This window comes from Cuculus canorus, chromosome 7, assembly GCF_017976375.1.
Source record: "Cuculus canorus isolate bCucCan1 chromosome 7, bCucCan1.pri, whole genome shotgun sequence".
NCBI lineage: Eukaryota > Metazoa > Chordata > Aves > Cuculiformes > Cuculidae > Cuculus > Cuculus canorus.
The window spans coordinates 12,088,237-12,106,864 of NC_071407.1; the positions used below are offsets into that span (position 1 = coordinate 12,088,237).

General features: G+C 42.3%; 1 protein-coding gene across 1 annotated transcript in view; it reads right to left on the reverse strand.

Moving 5' to 3' along the window:
• The window catches only part of SORCS3 (sortilin related VPS10 domain containing receptor 3), a 294,771-nt gene that overhangs the window by 47,116 nt on the left and 229,027 nt on the right, over positions 1–18,628 (reverse strand). The window contains exons 10-14 of the mRNA XM_009555685.2: positions 18,205–18,351; positions 16,665–16,767; positions 13,102–13,178; positions 12,905–12,996; positions 7,647–7,754 (exon numbers count right to left, since the gene is read on the reverse strand). Of these exons, the coding sequence (XP_009553980.2) occupies positions 7,647–7,754; positions 12,905–12,996; positions 13,102–13,178; positions 16,665–16,767; positions 18,205–18,351 (527 nt within the window). The remainder of the gene's footprint in view (positions 1–7,646; positions 7,755–12,904; positions 12,997–13,101; positions 13,179–16,664; positions 16,768–18,204; positions 18,352–18,628) is intronic.

Sequence of the window (18,628 nt, forward strand, 5' to 3'; positions counted from 1 at the left end):
AACAGGTCTGCCAATGGAGAGAGGAGCTGCCCCTTTGCCAGTAGCTGGATAACACAGCATGTTCAGTCATTCCTATCTTTCACCCTATGAATCAGTGGATTTCCAACCAGGAATGTCCAACACAAATGTGGAAGCTGTTGCTCACAATATGTAAGCTCCGTGTTATGGCTTCTGCCAGGAATCTTCTGAGTACGTGGCGCAACTGCTGGGAAATAATCTCAGGTCACAGACTTCTTTTTCCTAAGTGCCAATAAATGACACCATGCTCTTTGAGAAAGGTTACTCTAAGCAGATGCACTCATCACCTGATTTGTCTTGCCACAGGAACACCTCAGCTCATACTGCAAGTACCAGCAGCACAATCGATATCGAGCCTCTGAGGGCTGTTTAGGCGAATTCATGCTGCAATCCAAAAGCTAACAAATAGACTGCTCCTCTGGCAGGGAGGGAGATGGGAGGATGAAGTGACACTGATAAATCTATGACTGTTAATAATGTTTTTAACTCTTCCAAATGAAAATAATGATATGGGTAATCAACTGTCTTACTCCAGGGTATAAACTGATCATCTACTAGGATAAAATGGGAATTCCTATAACACACATTTTCTTGTCCATTGTAAAGTCACTTGATGGCATTAGCAGATTGATTGTTTACTCGCAAAGTCCCAGCTATTCATTACTTCCAGAAGGTTTTTAAATTAGATCAGATGACACAGGAATGCAGCTCACTACAGAAAATGTCAATATCTTCTCAATCATTTTGGTTTCCTAACTTAATAATTATACTTGTGATTTTTGTTCTCAGATCACGTTCTAAATTTTATTTTTCTCTCTATGTGCAGCGATTATTTTCACAGATTTTAATTTCATGGATCCTATTTTGAAGAGTCCTTATGTAGGTTTACGCACTGCAGTTTGCACGGCCCCAGGAGTGAGGGCAGTGCAGTGAACTCACAAGGACACATCAGAGTCCTGCAGTAAAACGCATAGCCAATAATAAAGCCCATCACACTGCAAGCAGACACAGCAATAAACATAAAAAAACATAAAGAGGAAAACTGAAACACAAGATAAAACCACAACGGGGACAACAATTAAAACCTACCAGTCCTTTCTAGATAGCTAATGGTACCTATACAACTCGGATAAACCAACTTTGGAAAGGTGCCTTTCAATTTCTCAAAAACCTGACAGTTTTGCTAGGCCTGTGAGCAGGCATAGGCTGGCTGGTCAGCGCTGGTTCCCAAGAGAAGTGAAAATAAATAACAACAGAGTTTGGAATCCTTCACCACAACCACCTCCATACACTATACCTTCTGTTGTTTTCTGCATTGGAAGCTGCAAGTCAGGTTCTCTCTACGGAGCTCTGGTGAACTCCTTCTTCCAGATTCCCTTTTTACCAGATCCTCTGTTGAGCTCAGCAGCAGCAGTTGCAGAAGAAAATATGTCTCTTTTTTTCAGACAGCTTCTTTCTCTTTTTCTCAAGCAGAACAAAGTGAAAGGAGGCTAGATTTATGGCAGGGGAGTTTGAAGGCTTCTGCTGGGCCACAGGAATTGAAGAACACCGTGTCTGTATTTTTTCTTTATGCGTGTTGGACAAGAGCCTCAACTACCTCTAGGAAAAACTGTCTTTTCAGTTCCTGCCATCCACTCACCTCTTCTCTCGTTTGCTGAGATTGCTAGCAGGAGTACCAGCTATGGAGGGCAAAAGCTGGCCCAGCAGCGTGAAGGCCATCTCCCCTGACCACATCCCAGCAAAGGCACTGTTTTCTATCACCTCTCTGTTTTTACCTTACTTTACTCAGCACAACTCCCCAGGTGGCAGATCTGTAGCTTCCTACCCCTAAGCAAAGGGACAGAATCTTTCAAGGACACTGTGTCACCTCATAATTTTCTTTCCTGTATCAGCTTTTAAATGTGACAGCAAGACTTGAGCAGAAGGCAGTGAATGTTGCCTTGCTTAAAGAGGAAAGATGATAATCACCTTATCAGAAAGTGACAGGAAAATGACTGTTGGGTCCCACATAATTTTGAACTCAGTGGGAGCTTGGACCTGGGAGCTGTTGCCCCTCTCTCAAACTCAATCTTTTGAATCTCTGTGGAGTGCTAATAGGAATTTGTCCACGTTGCCTTCACACCTGTACATACTTTGCTGATGTCTTCCACAAGTCAATCAGTTCCTCAGAATAAGAGTTAACTCATGGAACTCCTGGCCACACAATAATGTGGCTGCTACTATTTTAAAGGGACTTAGTGGAAAACAATATAAAAAAGAGAAAAAATCATTAATGTCTTAGAAATAAAGAGAATATTATATTTGGCCAAGAAAATCCTTAATTTGCAAATCTCTGTAAATAAAAAAAGTGTAAATGGGAATCAGATTTTTTTTTAAAAAATACATATTTTTAGCATCCTCTACTTGTCACTGTCTGAGCATGGAACTGAGCTAGAGGGACCTCTGGTCTGACTTAGTATGGCCCATGCTCTTAATGCTCTCATTCTCACCTCAAATCTCTCCTGGCATCCATCTCACCTTTTCCAACATTCCTCAATTACTTATTCATTCTACCCCACTCTTCTGCCACCCAGTGACAGATTGCCAGTAATTGTACTGGTCTCCTGGAAAAAAAATGCCCCAATTCATCTCTGGTAAAGCTGCACGGCCCTGTAAATGAAAAGGTGTTAGAAAGGGCCAGGGCTCATAATCTATTAATTTACGACGAGGAACATCTTCTAACATACACATAGCCAAGGGCAGTAGTCACAGCAATTTTAGCAGACTAGCCTGTATTAAATCCTCTCAATGAAAACATTAATGCTCGATGATGCGTACACAGATATATATGGATCATTAAGTATACACACATAGAAACACATATATATTTATATACACACACGTGGCCGTGTCTACATAAATATGTATTTATCAGCGCAGACAAACTTAATGATCCCATCCATAAATGAGTGTCTGCACACACACATGTATAATGAGTCTACTAAAATTATAGCAAAGCTTTGCAGAGCTGTGAAGCAAAAAGGTTATTTCTCTTTATGTAGGTTTGGAGAGGTGCTTAGCACAGAAGATGAAGTGGCAGGGGTAATAATTATGAGTCAGAGCTGGAACAACGTAAAGCCCTTCTCTGGACTCACAAAAACATCTTGTCTCTGATTTGAATGGCACAGACCAGCAACTCTCTTGAGCAAATACTGCTTCTGTTTGGTAATATCATAATAAACTAGAAGGGGAATACACTCTGATTTCTTTCCCCCGGTGGACAAAGTCAGGCAAGGAACACGCTATGCCTATGGCTTGTCAACACAGAAGTGTTAGATTTGACCCATTGGAACATGAAATCACTACAAGATACACTAAACACCAGTGAGGGCTACAGTACAAAAGTTTTAAAATTGTAGATTTAAAAAAGACTAGTGCTTTCTTGGCACTCATTAGGTCACCTAAGAACACGCCTAATCCATCGCCCTTATGCATCTGAGTTATTTGACCTTTATTTTTCTATAGGTGCTTTCCTCACACCTACATCAAATGCTGCAATGCACTGTGGTACACATCTCTAAGTGCTGTGACACTAAGGAAACTAAACTGAGCATCTTGTCTGATGAGTGTCAAAACACCAGCCAAAGGGACTGCAGAAGTAGATGATCAGCCAGAAATGGAGGAAGGGAGTGAATCTACCTTGGTCAGGCAGTAGCTCCAAGTTCAACCAGCTCACAGTCTTGTGGTACTTCCCTGTGTGTCACAAAACTACATTCTTAACAGAGACCACTCACCTATGCTTGTAAGGAAATAACTCATTCTTACAGTCTCATAGCCATATGAAATAATAAAATCATAGAATAATTTAGGTTGGAACAGACCTCTGCAAGACATCTTGTCCAATTCCCCACTAAAAGCAGCTCTCAATTCAAAATACACTAAGATATTTAGAATCATATAATGCCCCTACATGCAAGCCTACAGACTTCACCATACTGCCAAGTTCTTTAGAACTGCCTTAGGACACGTAGACATAGCTCAAAGCACAGAAGATCCAAAAAGCCTAGAAGGCTCATAAAATACTGACAGATAGTGCAACTGTTCACATAACAGCCACAAAGTGGTATGAAATTCTGTGCTAAAACTGTTGCTGCTTCCTACAGCCCAGAGAGCCTCTTACAGGATGTGCCACAAAATGAAGTTTGGTAATAATAGCCTTCTACTGATATACTGATTTTAATAAGATAATATTAAAAAATAACTGTTAATAATGCAATATGTTAATAACAGTTGAAGTATAATGACTAATACAAATTCCCTCACAATATTATTTTTTGGAAGTAGTTGAACACAGACCAATTTGATGCAAATCAATGGAAGAAATTTTCCCTAACAGTCGTCAGCTGAGACCACTAGACAAAATATTTCGCATTTTCCAGGATGAAAGACAAACCTCTGAAAGCCACTAACCTACCCTGGTTGGCGGTACAGAAATATGAGCCCAGCCTTGGTCTCTCCGCCTCAGCCCTGCTTCAACTCTAAGCGCTCTCACTGGTCCCATCGTCACCTGGGGTATACTAATCCATAACTGCTGTGCTTTTCTCATCAGCTTCTTGAAATTATTGGAATTTCTACCTGCAAACACAGACTCCATGTACCTCCAACCACTATGTGTGATCTGGGATCAGAGACTGGCCAGTAGCAATAGAAAGGCATTGATCTCTTCTCAGCCAAAGCCTCCACAAGCTCAGCATGATCCTGCACTGCCTTTATAGATGAGTTCACCATAATTGTCACTATGAGAAATATCTGAGTGATCTGCATAGAAATGGTTTGCATATCGGCTTATAAATGGGCTCTTTCCTTCTCAGTTCCTATAACACTGCAGATCGGAATTTCTCTAAATGTTATGTGACATTTCTTTGTATGGCTTTTACAGACTATTAAGAATAGTTTCAAAAATTGCTAACGATGACAGTAATAATAAAAACAATACCAATAACAACAGCAATAATAATAATACGCCAGCAAAAGAAAAAGCCAGCTCTCAACAAAGCTGATACAGAATATTCAGCAAGATAACTCACTTCCTACATTCTCTATCAGAAGACTACAGAGATATAACTAACAATAACCTTAGATTTAAAATGTATCTTTCATCTCAAAAGAAAACTGCATTGATTTATAAAGTAAATGGGCCAAATCCACAGACAGTTGAAACTGATTAGCTCCATTGATTTCAATGAAGGTGTTGAAGTGCAGATTTATTTGAGCTCAGATCTATCTCTCTGCCTCTGTGTGTGTGTCTGCATGCGTGTGTGGTTGGAAAGCGACACACATTGCGCATTGCACAAAGAATTTCACAGAAAAACACCATATTAACCAACACAGAAAGCGACACATTATTGCTGCATTTGGAGAAAAATGCAGAGCATGAACAGAATGCAGGCTCTAATCTTTTGCTGGGGATTGGTAGATCCCCAACAGGATGCTCGCAGCAGTCTTTTGAAAAGGCTCACAGGTATAGCATATGCTGTTATGTTTTGCTCTTCGCAAAATTAGGGGCAATATTTGCAAATAGCAAGGTAGCAGATGCACAAATATATTCCTCTACACAGACACGTACTCCACTTTCATGAAGAAAAGCCAAAGCATGGCTACAGAGGAAAAACTAGCAACCTTACCAGAACTGATACCATTTCTACTCTAATAAAATTTCAACAGCCACCTGTGACAGACATGGAAGTTGCCTCATTCTGCCCCAGCACTGTTTGGGAAAAACCTAAGATTGCTGCCCCTATGCTTTACGGAACAAGGGTAGTAATAATAATTACTTAGCCCAGCCTTCCCAGGACACTTGATACAGATCGACTGTACAGGAGTTGGCTACATCTTCCTGATCCTCCCAAAGACTACAGCACCAACACACTTACGTCATGGCATAGATGACAAAGAAGCCAGCTCAAATGACCCTTTGACAGAAAACGATTTCTCCCCCAGCCCTTTTCTGGCAGCTAAGGTGAGCTCAGCTTCAAGCACAGACCACTCCTCACCACACAGTCACTTCTGTTTCTGTATGGCTGACGTAGGTCTGGTTTTTGAAAGGCATAGGAACACAACCCAGCTGGAATAAATTCAAATCACAAGCAGAAATGCCCAAGATACAGAACTATTATCTGATCCAAGCTTCTTCAGAAACTGATGACAAGCATACCCAGCAGTCTACTCTCAGTCTGTCACTATCTGTGACACCTGCAATGAGATCCACCTACGCATTTATGCCACATAAGGTGGCACACAACTGAAGCCTAGAAGAAAATGGCCTGAATCTCTCTTCTCTTGCAACTAGTGAAGATCTGCAGGAAATTCAGGTGCAGAAAGCAGGAAAAGCAAACTGACTGCAAACTGAAATTTACTGTATATCTCCTGCCCCTGAGTTGGAGTTCTGCAACAGCGTCTGATGAGATTAAACAAAGGCACTCCTTCATGTCACTGCAGATATAGTCTGCAGGTGTGCCTCAGCCTAAGGCATCTTAGATATCTTGCCTTCTGATCCTTTTCAGAAAGCTGTTCCAGCCAGCTCAGAGAAGATACAGGTAAGAGGCATCTCTGCAAGCACCGAAGGCTGTGCATCTAGTCCTTGCTTTGTTCAGAATCCCCAAGCAGACAGCTCTGATCTGCCTTGTGCAACAGGTCAGACGACTCTTTGAGGATGCATTTGAACTCAAAAAGTTCCCTCTCTCCACTGGTTGTTAAACTCATATCCTGGTCTGTTCTTGGGCCAACACTACTCTACCAATTTCACCAGTGTTACCCAGTGCTTCAGTACTCTTGGGAAGAAGAAGGTCCAAGCACCCTCAATGCCAGCCCAGGCTCTTCCTTCCACGGTACGGGTGAATCATAGCATACTGCAGCCCAGATCAGGAATGCTATTCTGACCTTAGCTCAGCTCAGCATATGCACACTGAGAACTCCTTTAGCTTGAGCTAAAAGCAGATATACAGCCCATGAGGTTTGGGGATACTCATACGCAGCAGCAATCTCAAAACACAGTCAAGCTGCACAACTGGAGCAAACACAGAACTGACATTAAATGCAACCATACAGGTCTCTGGCCTCTGAAGAGCACTGCAGTCCCTGGGCCATCAGATCCAAGGAATACAATCTCTGCAGTATTTATGAGAAGGGACCTCTGCTCCAAGCTCTTACTCCAAGACAGACTATCACCAACTATAGATCAGGGCACATGTGGCTTAATCTAGCAAAGTCTTGAAAACGTCCGGGGATGGCGATACCACAACTTCTCTGTAACATGACCAGAGCTACACCACTCCCCAGAGAAGCAGATTTACCTACTGCCCTATCTGAAATTCCAAACCACAGCTTGTGACCATCTCTCCTTGTTATACCTCCTACCACTACCAGGAACAGTTTGTCTCCATTTTATTTGCTACATGATGCATCGACACTCCACCTGAGTTTGTGACCATCAGCAAAATCCACAAAAAAGCACCATGCCTTCATGCAACACTACATGTGTAGCTACACAAAGCTGCACTGCACACCATGAGGCTCACCACGTACTCAGGGATCTCCATGCACCCCTTTTGCCATCACATTTTAAAAAAGTTAAGAGCTGCTATACTTACGTCATTATCTGGGTCTCTATGCCAGGGTCTACAAGGGATCCATCCACAAAAAGTGGTGTTGATGTGAAACTGTATTTACTCCAGGATCTTCCCTCATCAAAACTCACCCTGGGATAGAAGCAGACAAGATTTATACACATAAGACGACTTACTCTAGAGCAACTGCAGCAATTAAATGTTGGCTAAGGTCTGCAAGCTCCAGCAGCTAGATTGATAGACAAGCACCAGTCTCTTCCATTTCCCAGCCCACTAATTCATGCTCTTGGTGTACTTCAAAAGATCAAAGCCTTAGAAAGTACAAACACTGGCGATAAAGACATGGATATACTTTACTCAATTGTACGTCAGACCTTAAGGGATCAAGTGGCATTGTCAAGTTCTGTTTCTGGATCCACAATAGCACCTCACATCACTCAGAGCATAAGCCATCCTGGCCTAATGAATGAAAATTGCTGTCAAGACCATGGGACATTTAAACTCGTGTGTGTTATCAATGCCATATTAGCGCTAGTTACAATCTGTACAGCCCTATTAATATTTATTTGCATGCCTTCTCAGAGGTGGTCTCCATTTTACAGAGAGGTGGAGGAAGGAGGCCAAACTGAGCCACAGACAGGTTCGTGTGGATGCTCTTTGACTGTTACGGGTGTAAAGCAAAGTTGTACACTGGTTAAAATTAAAGCATTGCACTTCCTAGAGGCTGAGAGCATTCACACTGTCAGTGACAAGCCAGGGTAATTCAGTGGCTTTTGATCATTTGTCTCTACCCACAACTACTGTGAGCCTTACTTTCTCTTTTTATCAAAGAGCTTGTGTATCCTAACCCAGATGACAGAGTCTTGGTTGAAGCAGAGTTAGTACAACAGGCTTTTATATTAGCAGGAGAGGGTTAGCAAACCCTGCTCTCAGCTACACCCCAGGCTTTTATATTAGCAGGAGAGGGTTAGCAAACCCTGCTCTCAGCTACACCCCAGCAACCTCCCTATCTCTGACAACTGCAAAGAAGTAAGTGAATGGACAGTCTGACCACACCAGCAGACAGACTGAGTCTGGACTCTGGTGACTTCTGCCTTAGAGTTCCCCTTCCCAGCCTCCTTCATGGCCTCCCCCCACCTCATCCATGTCTCAGGAGCCCCACAGAAACCACAGAAGCACCAGGCTCCAGCTCTGCCACAGCCCTGCCTGGCCACAGGCCGGACACACAGGTCAATGTCAAAGTCCCAGTGTGGCCTCCCTGTCACCAGTGAGATGCCTGATGCTCAGGTTTGGAGCTGCCCTGCTCCTGACTGGGTAGTAGGGTGGGCCCTGGCTACCAGATGTTGCCCTTCTGTCCCAGCAACCTCAGGCAGGTCCTGGCTTCCCAGCCCTCGGGGATCTGCCAGCCCAAACATCACCCTGACAGCCTGTGCCCACAGTCGAGCTGGAAAGCACCAGGCAAGGGTGTGCACGCTCAGCTGCTGCCGCAGCAGGAAAGAGGCAACCTGCAGGCTGCCAGCATCCAGCTCCCAGAGCTGCTGCTCATGTGCAGTTCTGAAAGCAACTCAGATTCTCTCTGCTCCCAGATCCTCCACACAACTGCTCCTGTGTGACTTTTGCCCAGATTTTCAGCTCCATATTATGCCAGCAAAGGAAGAACAGGGAACCACACAGGTTTATTGGTTGTAAAATTATCTGATCCTTTCCCAGCAGAGTCATTACGGAGTTCTCTGTAATTCTGTGAGTTACCTGTGCTGTGAAAGCTGACAGATTACTCTCAATGGACACTAGCAAAGAGACAATCATGGCACAAACTCCTTTAAATAGCAGAAAACACTTCTCATTTTAAAGTGAGCATAAAAAAGAAGTTTGCTTTAATGTACAGTTGAGGAGAGTTTGGGGGCAATGCTTGCATGTGTGTCTGCGCACACATCTGAGCACCTGGATTTGTGTGAGAGGGTCTTGGTGGAAACTGAATCCTCTTCACTCCAAGTAGGTAGCATCCGGAACACTGAGATGCCACCAAAGGACTAGCAGGCCAGTGTAATATGTATTACAAACAATGGGTTACATCAGTCTCTGATCTCTAGTGTGGAAAGCCAAGGCTTGCAATCACCATTCCCTAAGTATCTGCCTCTTACACCACGTAGCAAAACAATTTCACGTGACTCACAATGTACATCTGCCAGAATAGGAAGACGACTATAGGCCAAAGACAGAAAGCTGGAAGTACAACAGCTTACAAAAAGCTTATCTGCCCCAAATCTATTTATTTAAATGTATGTATCTTCCCGCACACCTGTGCATTTGTATGCTGTTCTGCTTGCATGCTTATCTATCTAAATAGCATTCCAATTTCTGAGGAACAGCATGCTTCATTAACTTAGCTAAAGTTCTCTCGGCTTTTCAATTACCCACCCCTCTTTCCCCTAGGATAAAACTTATTGTACAATGTCTCAGCCTGAGAACTAATAGATATATATGTACTCTTTAAACTATTCCACGCCTGCCCATAAAACAGATACCTACTGAGGCAATATGAAACAAATTCAAAAGTCCCTAAGGGAACAATTTTGGAGGAAACCTGGTGGAGTTTATTGATAACAGCTTTAAATCACTACTCGCTTAACAGAGAGGGTAGAGCACTTACAGCTCTGCACATGTCATTTCATGAGACTTCGTGGAGAGGGAGAACATCTGAGAGGAATCTTTGCAAAGCAGACAAAGATGAACTAGGTTCTCAGCTCCTATGTAAAGTCAACCTGTGAGAAAACTTTCCCAACATCTAAGTCCAGGCACTTGTGTATAATGTGGTTTTTATGTCTAAAGAGCCTTCACAAGGTGAGACACAATTAAAACAGTTGTACCTGGGTTGAACACTACACTTATAAATCATTAATACATGATTCTCGCTTCTTCAGTAAGTGACTCGCCTTTCACTCTTCCAACTCAACTTGCCAGAGCCTGGTGTACCTACTGCTGGTGACACCTACCCTTGGCTAAGCACACTCCTCCTTTCTGGCCTCATACTTCACAGAATCATAGAATGTCCTGAGTTGGAAAGGACCAGCAAGGGTCATCAAGTCCAGCTCTTGTCCCTGCACAGGACAACCCCAACATTCAAACCATGTATCTGAGGGCATTGTCCAAATGGTTCTTGAATATTGTCAGGCTTGGTGCCATGACTACTTCCCTGGAGAGCTGTTCCAGTGCTCCTCCACAGCCTCTGGGTGAAGAACCTCTTCCTAATATCCAACCTAAACCAACCCTGGCACATCTTCCTGCCATTCCGTTGGGTCCTATCATTGGTTGCCAGAGAGAAGAGATCAGTGCCTACTCCTTCTCCTCCCCTTGTGAGAAAGCAGTAACCTGCAACAAGGTCTTCCCTCCGTCTCTTCTTCTCCAGGCAGAACAGACCAAGGAATGGCTTCCCCTCTAAACCCTTCACCAACTTCGTGGCCCTCCTCTGGACACTATCCAGAAGCTTTACATCCTTTTTAAACTGTGGCACCCAAAATGACACACAATACTCAAGGTTGGGCTGCATCACCACAGAGTACAGCAGGACAATTACCTCTCTCAACTGGCTAGCAATGTCACACTTGATACACTCCAGGACTACTTGGACATGGTCTTGATGTCCTCTTTCCTGTAAACACTTCAGGTATAGGCACGACTACTGAGTTACCCATCAAAGGCAAACATTTCTAGTCACACGATACATTCTAAACACAGACAGTAAGCTAGAGTCTGCTGGAAGCATCATTATGGACCAGCCTTGCTAATACGCTCCTCTACACGTGCAGTTATGGAACTTGTTGGCAAGAGGATGCAGGGTCTAGACCAGGCCCTGGCCCTAACTCAGTACAGACAAATATTATGTTATGAATGCAACAAGTTTGTCTATGATAAAACAAACATCCTGTTTGCTGAATATGGAAAAGCAAGAGAAAAATCATAGCCCTCATTTTGGATATAATGAGTTGCTGTAATCCCACATGGAGGCACAGACCTCTTAGAGAACAGTTCTTCCCCCTTTCTCAAGAAGATGCTAGAAAAATTAGAAAGCCTTAGGAAGACGAGCCAATACATCCTATGGCTAACAATCCACTATCACACCAAAACTAAAGCAGTCATTTCTTTAGTTTAGACAGTAAAGAAATTGCTGAAATGCAACATATTTCAACTTTAATAGAAATCTATGATTCAGTCATCCCAGAGTTATCCGTCAGCTCAGAAATATAAAGTCCAGAAGCTATTCATATTGAAAAAGTCTTGGGGTCTCCAGCTTCTGAATGACAGTAATTTAACTGAAGGATATTGAACAATAATGACTGAGATAAAGAAGACATTAACACCTCATAACTGCTGCCAAACACTATTGCTTTCTTTTTCTGTTTGACTGAAGGCCACATTTCCTGTTCTGCATAAAGAGCATAAGATAGACACCTGCTTAGCACCATCAAGCTGAGAGACGATTCAATCTTGCACACAGGACAACAAAACTTGTCTCTGAAGGCTATTTCGAACTAATTCACTTCTAAACAACATTATCAGTAGGGTAGGTCAGTCCATTAGCCATGCCCCTCTTTCACTCAAGGCTAGAGACTAAAGGTGCTGTTAATACACGTATTTTCTGTAAATAAGGTAAGTTCTGTACTTCAAAATGCCTCTCCATTGCTTAGGTGGTGCATGAGTGAGAGTGGCAAAGACTAAGGAGAGAATAATTTTGATCATTATCTTTAGCGCTTAGATAGTTATAACATATTTATAGCAAAATAGTATCTTCAATTGAGAAATCTTTTTGCTCTATTCCACCTCCAACTCTATTCAGTTATCACCACTGTATCTCTGGAAATTGACAGCGGAATCCTATAGAAGACAGTGACATTAACTCTATGGTCCTTCTCAACACCTACTGCCCTCTCCATTGTCTCCTTTTATCTGTCTTACTAGTTTAATACTAAATTCTACAAACAAAAAGCAGAAGTGAGGGGGGACACGATCTCAGAAATACCCGAGAGTTCTTAGTATATATGTGCCTGTGGGAACGAAACCCCACACGAAGCCAAATAGTGAAAAGAGTAATCCATATATGTGTGTTACTACGCATAGCCGTTATATTTATAAAATGGTACAATAATCATTATATTAATCAACAAAACCAAAGTGATAGTAAAATGCAGATAAGAATTATCTCATTTTGTAGACACTAGCAGATGTTGACCAGGAGATGCAAGCTCACACCTATAAGGAAACCTCAAAGGAACAAGTTTCCTTACCACATGTGCCGGATGGGCACTGACGTGTGTTTCATGGCTACTAGTGCCCCTCCCCAGTCCAGAAACCACACATTGTATTCCTCCTCGAAGATCTGCAAACAAATCAAGTACTGCATGAGCGCTCCACAGGAATGTAAGACTCAGAACAACCACAGTAGCAAAAGGCTCCAGGCTTTCCTTTGCTCTGCAAAACATACCTGTCTCCAGGAATTTCCACCATCAGAAGAGATGAATACACCAACATCATTGTAGGAAAGCTCAGAGCCAATATTGCCTGCAAGACAAGCAAGTGTCAGATATTCTTGTACGGATGAACACAGAACTGCATTTTTACAGGAAAACAAAAGTACATGGCCTGACTGCTTTGTTGTTCTTGATTTTATTGTGATCTACAAACAACACCATTGTCAGGTGGCAAGTTTCATTTACAAGAGCTGTTCCGTTTGAAATTTGACACTGGGGAGAAACAGTATTATCAGCTCATTTTCCCAACAGATAGTATTGCCCATATTTGCTAGCCACTGAAGGCAGGCTTGTTCTAGACAAGGACCTACAGACTTGAAATATCTCACATGAAGCCCTATGCCCATTTAGTGCACACAAATGATCAGAATAGTGGCCGTCACTCCCGGCTGCCAGATATTTCATTCCATACACATTTTTCTCTGAACTTGTGGTCTTTGTGCTATGGCTGGTGAGTTGCACCTCTGTGATCTGATGGTCTTTGTTAAGGGTAAGATAACGACCTCTGGCTCTACTTTTCGTGTAAAGTAGAGTATCCAAAGGGAAGCTGAGTTTAAAGGTGAAACCCAGACCCCACCAAAGCCCAACATTATGGTGCTAGAAACTCTTCTCAAGATTCTGTCAAAGTGCTCAAACACGTAACTGACCTCAGAACCTGCAGTAAAATAAATAAAGTTTCTTCCAAGGTTTCCTAATTGTTTGTAATTCATGAGGACCACAATATAATGAAATATAAGTTCCACTTGAAGGAAATGTTTGGGCTTTTAGGTATGAACCACACCTCAGGACAGAAACGGTTCAAATGACTCTGCAGCAGAAAGGTAGAAACCAGACTGAGCAGCATTCTAGACAAGGTTGATTGTTCTCATTGACCTATCTGGCTTGAATTATAAGTTTAAACTTACTGGTTACTTTGTACAATTCTTAATTTTAATCTTGTAATTTCCATTATGATGGAAACTGTTCTCCTGACAGCCTTATAGGGTAAACTAATCTGCCTTCATCATGCGTTAGGGAATGGATGTGTCACACATTAAAGCAATGCAAAGAAAAGCTTAAACATCAGCTTCAACCATATATAGTTGTAGTTTCCACGGAAGGAAGGGAGAACTAATATTTTTTCTTCAAAAATAGCAAAGGCAGAGGTTGCACTCTTACATATCTACACCACCAACAAGAGCATAATAAAAACACAATAATGAAAATGTTAATTGACTTTCTGACATTTAATACTGAAAAATGACAAATTAAAATCCAGATGTGGGTTGACGCATTCCTGTCACCATCACGGAATCCAACTAGCCACATTGTTGTGACAACGCTTGCTGTTTCAAAAAATAAAATTTCTGGCTCAAGGAGGCAGGACAATTCAAGAAATGTTTTTCTGTCAGTGCTCAGGATGTAGGAAATGTCACACTGTCCATCTACCTCATCTTCTTACCTGACACCAGAGAAAGTGACCAACTACTTTAGATTAAGGTACAAGAAAAACCTGATGTGGGCAACCATGTAGAAGGACAGTTTATAGGGACATCCAGGTTCATGAGGATAAACGTACTGTGTCAGTCCAAAGGCTTGTTTGGATCAGTGTCTTATCACGAGTTGGACTTCAAGGATTAGAAATTGACTTAAAAGCAGAACCGTAAGTTTCATATCATCATATTTTAAATAACAAAATTGGAAACCCAACTTTCCAAACAGAGATTTCCAGCTTATGGCAAGGCAAGAGAGTAAAAACCATGAGACTGTTGCTATCGCTTCTATCTGTCTGTTTTTCTGTGCAAAACTCTTCCATTCTTTTCTTCATTCATCCCATCTAGGAGCTACTGGATCCAAATCCCAACAAATGCAATGAACTCCCAAACAAGCAAAGAGGATTTGGCATCTCTAGAGTTAGATACTAAAACATAATTTCTCCAAGTGCAAGAACCTTATCTCTGCCTACATTTCAGGAATTCAGGTAGCCCATCTCTGCCAGAAATGTAACACTGTAAATCAAAGAGTAAGATACAGTTTGAGCAGACAATGCCCATGACAGTAAGTTGCAATGCTTGTCATGGAACACTATCACCAAAATGGTGAGACGTTCCTGTTGTTGTGAAATCAGTTCGTGGAAACAGATGTGTATATTCCCAATAGGTTAAGCTTTTTATTGTACAAAGCAGTAAGGCAGGAATTATATTCTGCCTTTTAAAGGTTAATTGTTAGACTGGGAAAGCATTCATCCCATGCACTGGCAGCTTGAAAGAACCTCATTTACAAACAATTTAGATCAATGCTGAGAATCTCACTGTCCTGCTGCCTCTATTTGCTTTCTAAAAGGTTAAAGAAAAAAGGCTCTGCAACCACAGCATCATGACTAGGGCTTGCTCCTAAGCATCTATCTAGTAAGAATGACCTGCCAGGAGCGATGACTCCACTTGGATATGCATAGGAAGATCTGGACGTTTAAACTAAATTATCTCACACTGTTTGGCCTGAATCAGTGAGCTGGAAATCACATGATGTTTCCCTTGTTTAGATACAAATGTCATGAAGGGAACCTGTCTTTCCGGCTCTGGCTTAGTCTGGGAGACACATGGAAGCACAGAAGGACATGATGATGGAAATATCTGGAAGAAACAGTGTAAATTCATACAGGCAATATGCTACCACGACACTTAAAAGCCACTGCTAGGCTGTACAAGATAAAAGAGATAACAGAACTGTGGGAGTTCTGGGTGTGGTTGGTAGCTCCATCCATCCTGATTAGGTTGTATGCTGTGAGCACACAGAGGCTGTAAGTGTTGTCAGATTAATTACAGTGGGTCAGCCACTGCCAGCATGAAGCATTGTATTAGGTCACCATTAAAACAACACGACCTGCCAAAACACTGTCTTGCAAACCAGCAATTACAATAACCCACACAATGTTGATGAAGTGCTGCAAGTCTTGGAGCAATGCAGTGTTGCAAGCAGGTGTCATGCACAAGACAAACACTCATGAAGTCCAGGCTTCACCCAACAGGCTTTGTGATTACTCTGTGCTTGCTACTCAAAGGGTGAAATGTATTTACATCTTTCAGGAGCATAGCCCATTCTTATTCATGGTAACTCCAGCAAATAGGTAGACACCTGCCTTAGTTAATGTAACGATCAAGTGAGAAGAGTTACTAATGCCAGTTGGTAATGATTCCTTGCAAGTGTGGGCTTAGACCTGCATACAGATTATTGCAGAGCAACAGATATCCAACAAGCATTATCTTTTTTGAAGTTGGGGCCACATGCCTTCTCCTTGCCCATAGCAAAAGGGAGTTAATGTGAATTAACCTGATCATGACTAGAGCTTGCTCCTAAGCATCTATCTAGTAAGAATGACCTGCCAGGAGCAATGACTTCACTTGGATATGCATAGGAAGATCTGTGAATTATCTCGCTGAAACAGAGCAAAAGCTTTTACACCAACAGAAAGCATCTCGTATACTGCCAGGATCCCAGCAAGGCATGAGTGAAAGGTGAGAAGTACTTTTGTTCTTACCAGTTGCCACCAGCAGCCCAGGAGCTGTCTCTTTGCTGGAAATGCTTCCCGAAGTATACGGATTCTCTGAGAGTTGCAGATGTAAGTGTAAGGAGCAAAAGGGCTGTTGACAGGAAACAACCAAAAGGCGGAAGCTTTAATATGCAGCAAGTTAAATAACATAGGAACCCTTCACAACTGCACACAGATCATAGAATGGTGAATGGTTTGGGTTGGAAGGGACCTTAAAGACCATTTAAAATGACCTCTCTGTTCTTAGCACTGTCACAAATAGCAGCATATGTTCATTTTCTGAATAAGCACCATAAAAGTAGCTGAGAACAAGAAAAGTAGGAATACTGCATTATGAACAAGCACATCTACATTTGTTTTCATCAACAATCTGAGCTACAGCACTTTTCCCAGAAGGTTTCTTATTTTGACTTAAGTTCCCCAAAAAATGTAAAGAAAGATAGTGTTGTGGCTTGAGCTAAATTAGTCAGTTTTGTAACTAACTCAGTTGCCGCAAGTAACTTCATTCTCTGAAAACTAACTGCATAATTTTGAGACAGTGTTCTTCTCTAAAAGTGATAACACAGGGCATGGGTATGCAAAAAGGCTTATACTTAGGCAGAGGCCATCCTCAAGCTGGCGGAAAAAGGGGCTGCACCTGCGAGGAGGGGTGAATTGGGCAGGTGACCCTAAAGTGAGGAGCAGAGTATCCCAACTCATGAATGTCATACTTAGTATAAACTTGAGACATCACGAGGGTCTCGCTCTCTTCTGTGATGGCCAACGTCCAGTGAGGACTTCGTCTGCCTGGTTGTTCCTGATCCCAGATCCATGTGTTCCTGAATGCATTTCCTGAGTCCAGCTCCTTCCTAGCCATGGACCCATTTCCTTGTTTCTGCTCTGCAGCATTTGTGGTGGCATATAGTCAAGGGGTGTGGGCATGATATCATATATTTGTATATATTCTTTTACATTATTATCATGATCATCATGATCATCATCATTTTATTAAAGCTGTAGTTTCAGTTTCCAACATGCAGGTCTTCTTCCTCTCCTCTCCCTCTTCCCTTTTCCCGCAGGGTGTTTGAGGGAAGGATTTTGGAGACTCAACTGCACAGTTTTAGCTGCCGAAATTTAGCTGAGTGGGGCTAAACTATGACAAATGGTCAGAATTTTCCCTTAAACCCTATGAACCTACAAAAAAAAGAAATCTACTTAACTTGCTTAACATCCAGCAGGTCAAGGGGAAAAAGACAGGGAGAGATATTAACCAGTGAAACTCCAGAGAACTACTACACCTTTGAAACATGGGGGCTACAGCCTGTTGTAAAATGGTTGTTCACTGTTGTTGAATTATATCAGGAAGCCAAATCTGAAGTTCTTGTCTGTAAACTGAGCCCTATTTTGGAGCAGCTGGACTTCGCAATTCTCTGACTGGCAAGAGTCCCTCCGACCTACCTTCACTGGAAGTTCTGTTAACCCAGAGACTTAACTAAGCAGCTCTGAACAACAACAGTCAGTTGTGCTTCGGAGAAGGTCTACCACTCACCAGCGGGCAAACTACAGGCTCCCCTCTTAGATTGGTGTCTGGTGCCTCCAGTAAACGCCAGTCTCTGCCCTTGTTGTAGGTAATGAAAGTCTTGATTTGGTCATCTATCTTCTTGTTTGCCAGGAATATGCCTTTGATCCCTGCTACCTAGGAAAAATGGAGAGAGATGAAAACTACATTGGAAGAACAGGCCAAAAGCAAGGCCCATTTGAGCAGAAGGTCTCTGAGAAAGCAATAAAGTCATCTCAACCCAGCCTTCAAAGACTGCGAATGCATTACAAGTACATCTCGATGATGCCTGCACAGATTAAAGACCTTGTGCCTTCCTCTTTCTGGAATTAAAAACCAAGCATGTTCACAGAGCAAATTCTTAGGAAACAGCCCACTTTTGGATTTCCTTGAGTCTTTGCAGACAGGCTGATGA